Source organism: Marmota monax, unplaced genomic scaffold, assembly GCF_021218885.2.
Source record: "Marmota monax isolate L192 unplaced genomic scaffold, Marmota_monax_Labrador192_F-V1.1 WCK01_AAM20220418_F8-fsc01733, whole genome shotgun sequence".
NCBI lineage: Eukaryota > Metazoa > Chordata > Mammalia > Rodentia > Sciuridae > Marmota > Marmota monax.
Window position 1 is genome coordinate 34,806 of NW_026692764.1, and position 9,813 is coordinate 44,618.

Consider the following 9,813-nt stretch of genomic DNA (forward strand, 5'->3'; position numbering starts at 1 on the left):
AGAAAGGAAGAAAAGAAAGAAGGAAGGAAGGAAGGAAGGAAGGAAGGAAGGAAGGAAGGAAGGAAGGGCATAGTATGTAATCTGGAATCTTGAAACAGAATAAGTAGGAGATTGTAGTCTATGTGTGGTGGTGCATCGTTGTAATCCCAGTGGTTCAGGAGGCCGAGGCAGGACAATGCCAGTTCAAAGTCAGTCTCAGGTACTTAACAAGGCCTAAGTAACTAGCCAGACCCTCTCTCTAAATAAAATATATTTTAAAAAATGGCTTGGGGGGGCGCTGGGGTTGTGGCTCAGTGGTAGAGTGCTCGCCTAGCATGTGTGAAGCCCTGGGTTCGATCCTCAGCACCACATAGAAATAAATAAATAAAAATAAAGGTATTATGTCCAACTACAACTATAAAAAATAAATATTTAAAAATGGCTTGGGGATGTGTCAAAGAGGTTTAGCACCCCTTGGTTAAATCTGTAGTATCAAGAAAAATAATAGCAAAGATGAAAAACATAGAAGATATTACACATAAAATGAGAAACTTTTACAGGAATTGGATGATGGAGTTATGGAGTCTGAGAAGTCGAGGAGCTGCCATCTGCCAGCTGAGACACAGGAGTGCCAATGGTAATGTTCTGGTCTGAGTCTCAAGGCTGGCGAAGAAGGAGAGCTGATGAGACGAGTCCAGTCCAAGTCCAGAGGCAGGGAACACTGATGTCAAAGCCCCAAGACAGTTGGGCAGAGCAGTCTTCTGTTTTATTCAGATCTCCAATGGATTTGGAAGAGGTCCACCCACACTGGGGAGGACAATCTGATTTACTAGATCTACTGGGACAAATTTATTTCTTTATTTGTTCATTTGTTTGTTTTGGTACTGGGTGTTGAACCCAGAGGCACTTAACCAGTGAGCAACATCACCAGCCTTTTAAAGTTTTATTTAGAGACAGTCTTGCTGAGTTGCTTAGGGCCTTGCTAAGATGCCGAGGCTGGATTTGAAATCACAATCCTCCCGCCTCAGCCTCCCAAGCCACTGGGATTACAGGTTTGCACCTCCACACCTGGCTTACTGTTACAAATATTAATCTCATCTAGAAACATCCTCACAGACACACCCAGAATGATGCTTAACCAAATATTATTTTGAAATGGGAATGATTATTGTGTGCAATTGTATTTTGAATATATGAAACTTCTCTTTGGCTTTTATAGGGCATCACAACCCAGAGTTGGTCTGGAGTCTCAGAAGACACTGGACTTGGCCTGGACTTTGGGGCAGTGCCAGAGCTGTGGAGACTATGAGACTCTTGGAATACATCTTGCTCTGTGAGAAGGATATGAGCTGTTTAGGAGACAGGGGCAGAATATTATATTTTGGATGTGAGGTGTTCAGCATAAGCTCTTGTAATGCAAGAATATTCGGAAGTCAAAGGAGTAGATTGTGAGAGCTAAAACCTAATGAATTCATCTTAGTTTGAATGAACTGACTGGTGAGTCATGGTAGGTGGTGGGACATGTTTGCAGGAGGTGAGTCACTGGGGCATGATCTAGAAGTGTTCTTTCTGTGATCCCTTCCTCTGTCTGCTTCTTGACCCCTATCTGTTGTCAGTTTTCCTCCTCAGGGTCCTCCCTCCATGATGCAACGTGGACCCAGAGCAAAGGAGCCAGTTATCTATGACTTTTGAAAACACAAGGCCTCCAAATACTTTCCCTTCTCTAAGTTGTTCTTGTCCACTTTGGTCGCATTGACAGAAAAAATGAAGAAAGCAAGGGAATGTGTCCTTTGGATTTCTATCCCATTTTTCCTTCCACACTTGTGTTCTTCTGTTGCCACGGTAGCCAATTGTCTTAGTGTTCTGTTGCACTTCTTAGTTACTGGATTCAGTATCTGAAGGACTTCAGATAGCCTGTGTCTGCCTCAGGAATTGGAAGCATCTCTTTCCTAAGGAAGTCACTAGAGCCAGGTGTGATAGTGTCTACAAGGTATGTGAATATGAATGAGAGAGAGAGGGAGAGGGAGAGATCAAGTGAAAGCCAATGTGTGTATATTCCCTTCCCCAATGACTTGCTGGAGCATCATGGGAAATGCTGGACAACAGATACCATCAGATGGTGGGAAGATGGACATTTCAATAGCTGTATTCTTTCTAGAAGTAATTTAATATCAATTATCATATTTTAAAAGTATTTGTAATCTTGGATCTAATAACCTAACCTATAGGACTATAAAAGGAGAGGCAGAAATTTTTGGATAAGGGGTTTACTATCATTTAGAAGACTATTGTTAATGGTCTTAATCATGTGAGGTTCATTGATCATTAATAGGTGATCAGCAAAGAGACTTAATGGGAAAGTGGTTAGAATAGTCACATATGTATTTCCTGCTAGCTGTGTCATAAAATTTAACAATCTCACTTTGTTTGATGTGACATTCACACACCTAAGATGTGTAAACACATGTACAATCCATCCATACATGTAGATATGAAGAAAAAAGTACTATAAAGGAATGCAGGGAACTCTTTTCCTGATAGTTATTATTCCCCTTGGATGGTGGGATGGGGGGTATTTATTTTTATCTTCCTATTTTCCTGTTGTTTTCAAATTTTACGCAACTATCTTTTATGACAAGCAGTTCTTTCAACTGTAGTAATAAGATCAAGCATGAGAGGAATCAGGTGGAGATGCTCAGTACAGAGGGTTACTACTCAATAAGTTTTAAAAGAGAAAGAACTGGCTCTTCTGCCCCTGACTGGAGAGTGCAAATATAGGATGCACTTCTGCCTGAGTGTGATAGTTGTGAACAGAAAATGGAATGAGTATTATTTTCTAAAGTACATTCTTCTGAATATCACCTATTAATGTTTTTCTTTTGAAGTTTCCAGTATCAAGGGAGACTGGGCATTTGAACCCTTGGATTCCATGGAGGACTCATCCTCCGGCAGCAGCTGCCCTGACATAGAGCACTGCATTTCAGAACCCAAATTTAACCAGAGCCTCTCTGTAGGCTCTTTCCCCTTTGAAGACAGCACTGACTGTGAAGACTTGACCTCTGAGGGTCTTTCTGGCCTCTTCCTCCCTCCTGTCCAAGGGGCATGGGGAACCAAGAGTGTAAGGAGATCCATGGGGTGAAGAAATAAAATCCGGGACAAGCCAGAGAAGCTTCGTGAAACAGCCATCACTGAGATCTTGTACGCCTATCTGAGCTGCCATGAAGATTCACTAGCTGACTGGTCTCAAAGTGACGACTACCAGAGGATGGACAAGTGCCAACAGGAGACGGTCACCCAGGCCTTCTGCGAATTCCATGATCTCATGAAAAATATTAAGGCATTTCTAGACAATACAAATGATGACGAAGAAGATGACTCGGTGCTTTCTGACCCTCCTCATGAGGAGGATGTTCAGCCACCCAGAAGTGTCTCTTCCCATATGGATCAGGTCGTTCCTGAAGAACATGAGGCTTGTCAGGACTTGCCCAAGTGGAAACCACCAGAAAATGGAGATACCACACAGTTCCCAGAAATGCCTCTTGGGCTTGAGGATGATGAAATTGTTGAGGTGAGCACAGATCTTCCCAGAGCAAGGGGTAGGCCCTGTGTGTGTGTGTGTGGGGGGGTGCCAGGTGGGACAGCATGGAGTCCTTGTACCTGCTGTGAAGCAGAAGAGGGACCCCGGTGTCTGAGCCAGATGAGCAATGGGAGAAGGACCACCGCAAGGAAAGGAGACAGGAAAGAGGTATTGGGAAAATGCCAAGGAACACTGAGAGAAAGAGAGGGGAGGAGCAGAGAGATGTACTAAGGATTAAACAAACTAGTGTGTGTGTGCATGTGTGCGTTTAATGATGAAAGAGTAATAAAACTTTGCACTTAGAGTTGGCTGATTTTGGTACAAAAGTAAATTAGAATTCCATAAATGAGTCAATATTGGCTCCATGACTGCTGACCCTGAATGTCTCTAACTACTCTTCATTGTCTTGGCAGATGGAAAGCCAGGAGACTGGCACTGCAGAAAGTGCCTCAGTCTCAGCAGAGCAGTCAGAGGAAGAGGACGTGCCTTCAGACGCAGAAAGCACTTCCTGTCTGAATTTTAGAGGCTTCTTCCACTGGCTCAGGAAGCAAGTGGTCTCCTACCTGCCAGGGAGAAAGCGCCATGAGAGGGCCAACAAGGTCCCCATTCTACTGGCACTAAAGAGAAGACATTTTGTTGGAGGCCACAGACTCCTACCTCAAGAATCCTTCTAGTTAGAAAACCCTATATACCCAGAATTTTAATTGTTTCCCCAGCCTGTATTTTAAAATTAGCATGCCTTTTTGTTTTCCCAATAAATGTTCTTGTTATCCATGTCTTATTCCTTTTCCAAGATAACATCTGGGCCCAGGTTGAAAGTACGTATATTGACTAGAAGACTGAAATTGATTCTGAGGACATCACAGGGAGGAGTATTTTGCTTCCTAAATAGAAGGCATTCATTTCTCTCTCCCTATGTCCCTTCTTACTGTATTTCCCCCTATTTTATCTATTATTTCATGCATTTCAACCTCTTTTATCATTAACTCCTATCTGCAGTGTCAGAGGCAGCAGGACCCCTGTGACTCCCACATGGCAGGATGGTTTTGGTGGAACTTCTGGGTCTTGAGCAAGTGGCTTAGGGCAGTGAGTCACTGGGAAGTGCCATGTTAATCAATAGGGTTCAGACAATCAGAAAGCAGTTCTGATGTCCCCGGGGAACCAGATTCGTTCTAGCATGTTAATCTAAAATATCCTGGCATGTTGTTTAGTTTTAGCAAGTTTACTGACACATGTGGCTCATGGGGAAGGAAGGTGAGGGCTACTGGAAACTGTGTTTTCTTATCAGGCTTATTTCTATAGGTGGCCTATTCAGCTAAGATCTCTCTGCTCAAAAGAGTACTGGTAAGATCAATGTAGCATGGCCCATGTCTTAAATGGCCAGTAACAAATATGAAAAAAAAAAAAAAACAGAGAGGATCACCAAAACCAGGGTTTGTAGATGGTAACCTTTAAAACAGACAGACATGCATGTACAAATTTCTTCCACTTACCTTACCTTTGACAGATCTACTCCAACTTCAAGATTGTGTAATAATCCAGAAAGCCATTCAAAAGCAAATCATTATAGCAAAACATCTTAGACAGGCTCATACCTATAGGTGGTCCTTTCTTCAACTCACTTTCCACTGACAGACCAACTCCAATTGCAACATTTTCTAAAAAACACAGAGACAACAAGAGAGGAGCCCCCAGAACCATGACTAACAGTTGGGAAACTTTAAATTGACCATCCAGGATCTTTCCCAAGAGACTACCTACAGGATTAATGTGGTATTGGCCATGTCTTATTTATTTATTTATTTTGTGATGCTGGGAATTGAACCCAGGGCCTTGTGCATGCAAAGTGAGCTCTACCAACTGAGCTATATCCCCAGCCCACATGTCTTAAAAGGGAAGTGATAGATACAAACCAAACAAAAAAACAGACAACCAGAGGGAATTGCCAGGCCCAAGACCAACCAACAGATGAGAATCATGATGAAAGGGGATCATTGCTGAAGGAAAGTATTTGACGATGGGAAAGAAAGGGATCCTGTATAAAAGGCAGAAGAAATCATTCTTAGATACCTAGATAAATAAATTAACTCTGTTATTGTCTCTCCAAAGAAAAAGTTTTTCATTATATTTAATTTGATAAAGTGAAATGCCTGTAAATAGCTAGAATGGCTTGAAAAAATAATTGTGGGGAGAAAGTTGCTCTAAATTCTGTGTCACTACTCATTGACTCACATCTGTCAACTCATAAAAAAATGTTAGATTACACTCTTAAGTCTACATTAGAATATGTTCTAGGTAAATTCACACTTAACAGAAACGATAAACATAATGAAAAATCATCATGGGCATCTAAGCATACTTTCAAAGGCAAATAGATTTATAAGTGTTCTGATAGGTAGAGTAAATGAAAAGAATTTTAAATTTTATTTTCTTGATTCTTAGTTATATATGACAGTAGAATGCTTTTTTACAAGATTATACATAAATAGGATATCTCTTATTCTAATTAGATCCCATTCTTGTGGGTGGTCACGATGGTGGGATTCACTTAGGTATTTTCATATGTGTTCATAGGAAAATTATGTTAGGTTTATTCTACTGTCTTTCCTATTATTACTCACCTCCCTTCCTTTGGTTCCCCTTTGTCTAATCTACTAAACTTCTTTTCTTCCCCTCCCCTACTTTATTCTGGTTTAGCTTCCACATATCAGTGAAAACATTCAATCTTTGGTTTTTGGGGATTGGCTTATTTTGCTTAGCATGATATTCTCCAGGTCCCTCTATTCACTGGAAAATATCATAGTTTCTTTTTTATGATTGAGTAATATTCCATTGTGAATGTATGCCACAATTTCCTTATCCATTCATCTGTTGATGGGCAACTAGGTTGGTTCCATAGCTTAGCTATTGTGAATTGTACTGCTATAAACATTGATGTAGCTTTGTCACTGTAGTATGCTGATTTTAAATCCATTGGATATATGCAGAGGAGTGGGATAACTGGGTCAAATGGTGGTTCTATTCCTAGTTTTTTGAGGAATCCCATACTGCTTTCCAGTGGGGTTGCATCAATTTTCAGTCACACCAACAGTGTATGAGCATTCTTTTTTCCCCCCACATCCTCACCAACATTTGTACTGTCAGTCATAATATGAGTTTCCTCTGGTTACTATGACAAAAATTCACAAATTTAACAGCATAATACAATGGAAGTCAATTTTCTTACAGTCCTGAAGGTTAGAAGTCCAAAAGTAGTATCACTGAGCTGAAATTGAGTGGTTGGAAGGATTATATCTTTTATAGAGGCTCCAGAGAAAAATCCATTTTTGGTCTCTTCCAGCTTCTGGTAGCTGTTGACATTCCTTGGCTTGTGGCTACATCACTCCAATCTCTGCCTCTGTGGTTACACTGCTTTCTCCTCTTCTGTGAGAGTGTACATAATCTTCCTTTTTCTTTCTTTCACAAGAACACCTGTGACTACATTTAGAACTTACCTGGATAATCCAAGATAATCTTTCTGTCTCAAAATCCTCCACTTCATCACAATGGTTATGTCCCTTTTTGCTGTATGAGGTATCATTCCCACATTGTGAATATTTGTGTAAGAGGGTAGGAAGTCTGACCTCCTAGAGTCACATAGGAATGTGCTTAGCCCTGGGGCATGTAATGAGACTGACCTTGGGTAAGGAGCAATTTCAAACTATTTCTGAATTAGTAAAGTTCAAACTTTACCTCTGAAGTTTTGATATAGGAATTGGCTGAAATAGATGGACAATGGGCAGATTAATAAGAAGAAAAAGAGAAAATTTATATACATGCACTGGGATATCAGAGGAATGTGAAAATCCCAAACCCAACACAAATTACAAGCTTACATAAAGGGGTCATTTGGGGACATGGGGTTTTACCATCCACTTTTCCTTTAGGGACAATAGAGAAGAGTCATGCTGTTCCCTTGGAGTTAGCATGACACGGGTACAGATCCTTAAAACATATGAGAAATAGCATTTAAATCATCTATAATAGCATACAAGTCATTCTGACCTCCATTAATTGCTTTTCCTTAGGTAGAAACACCTTTGAAGATTCCTTCCCTCCTATCAATATTATAACCCTATTTTTAGGTTTGTTACTTCCTAGAAACAGGCCATCTTCTCTTTCCTTACCCAGAGAATTGGTCAGGAACTCCAAATTTTATATGTATAATATAGACAACAATAGCTGATCAGTAGGATCATATAAAAGTTGTGAAGTAATTTATGAACACTTGCTTTTTTTCTTTCTAATCAAGATCCTTCTTGGGCTATATTATTTACATTTTTTTATGAATGCATTTTCTGGTTTCCTTTAGGGTTTATTCAATTGCAAATGGTGGGCAATTCAATTGAAATCAACTTACACAGACATAAAATATTGTGGCCTCTCATAACTGAGCAGTCATGGCTTCATCCAGGTACATAAGTGATGACACTATGACCCAATCTCTCTTTCCATGTCTTGCTTCTCTCCTTCACATTGACTTCATTCTCTGTAGTTTTAAGATATGTCCTGCCAGGTTCAATTCCATGAGAAAGGTCACATCCCTTTTTCTTCAGGTAGGAATCTCAGAATTGGTCTTGCATAGGGATTAATTTAACTGGCAGTTTGATCTGAATGCCTTAACCTACCTTTACCTCTAGGGTAATGTGATGCCTTAGTTTGGTCAGGCTTAAGTCCTATATCCCATGGAGATTCAGCTACAAAGGGGATTGAGGTTAGATAAAGTTTGTTCACCAAAAATAGAGAATGGATAGCCATTATGTTATTTTCAATTATAATCCTAATTGTACATATTTTGGAGTACGGTGTGATATTTCCATTTGTACAATGTATACTGATCAAATCAAGCTAATTATCATTTCCATCTCCTTAACTTCATGGTTGGAACCCTCAAGCTCATCTCTTGTAGTTATCCATAAAATACATTATAGGCAGTTGTGATCAGTAGTGCTCCCGCTGTGTTGTGTAATACTAGAACTTACTCCTTCTATCTCATTGTGTTTTGGTGTCTATGATCCAATCTCCCCATCTTCCCTTCCCTCCACCAATCCCAGCCTCCAATAATCACTATTCTACAGTCATGTCAACTTATTATTAGGTTCTACACATGAAAGAGAACACATAGTATTGTCTTTTGGTGTCTGACTTGTTTCACTTAATGTCCTCCAATTCCATCCATTTTCCTGCAGGTGATAGAATATCATTCTTTATGGCTGAATGATATACCCTGTGTATATGTCACCTGTTTGTTATCCAATATCCATTGATGGGCATCTAACTTGATTCCATATGCCATTCATTCTATTATATGACGTGATGTATATTTTGTTTTAGCCAGAAAAAATGGTTTAAATAGCTTATTGCATTAAATCAAAAATTTTAAAAGGCTATGTTCTTAAAAACCTGATTTTGCCTGATAGTCCTTTCCCTGACTAGAGGAAAATTATAAAAAATAAATTTCCTTCAAAATGCATTTGCCCCCTAAACTATTTTTCCCTGCATCAAGCAGAATATTTGTCACAGAGAACTTTTCTATCCACTAGCAAGGCTTGTAAATTTTTAATTGATATATATATATATATATATATATAATTTACTTGCCATAAAATCCACCCTTTCAAAGCGTACAAATTGTAGTATTTTCACGAGGTTGTGCAACAGTCAGTACTAATTCCAGGACATTTTCACTATCTTATTAAAAAATTCTATGACCAGTCACTCCCTAGTTACCTGAGTTCCTGGAAACTAATTTTTGTTTCCAGAGACTTGCTTATTTCATATGTATTAAATATGTCACATTGCCTCCTGAATGACCCAGTGCTTTCCCATATAGCCTTCCTTCTGATGTGGTGTGCCCTCTCCTCTTGGAAATATAATAAATTATCTTCTCAGTGGCTCCTGATTCATTGGCATTATAGGACCTAAATAATGATATAACCTATATTTAACCATTATATGAATTGAGTCATTCAGTATGTTTCGTATCTAACTTCTTTAACAATGTGTTCAGGGTTCATCCATGCTATAGTATGTATCAGTACTTCATTTCTTTTTATGATTGAGTAAAGTTCCATTGTATGGATACACCACATTTATTTATCCATTCATCAGATGATAGATGGTTGGGTTATTTCCATTTGGGGGTTACAATGAATAATGCTGCTCTGAATGAGTTTCCATGCCAGTAAGTTTTTGTAAGGACATGTGTTTTTAATCTA

At 39.4% G+C, this 9,813-nt stretch overlaps 1 protein-coding gene across 1 annotated transcript; it reads left to right on the plus strand.

Annotated features, from left to right (window-relative positions):
- Positions 1 to 1,500: 1,500 nt before the first annotated feature.
- Positions 1,501 to 4,155, plus strand: LOC124094361 (uncharacterized protein C12orf71 homolog; the record flags this gene model as incomplete). The annotated part of the gene is made up of 4 exons (XM_046447036.1): positions 1,501 to 1,513; positions 2,865 to 3,097; positions 3,140 to 3,547; positions 3,970 to 4,155. Coding segments are annotated over exons 1-4 (840 nt in total), but the record flags the coding sequence as incomplete, so codon positions are not given.
- Positions 4,156 to 9,813: the final 5,658 nt, after the last annotated feature.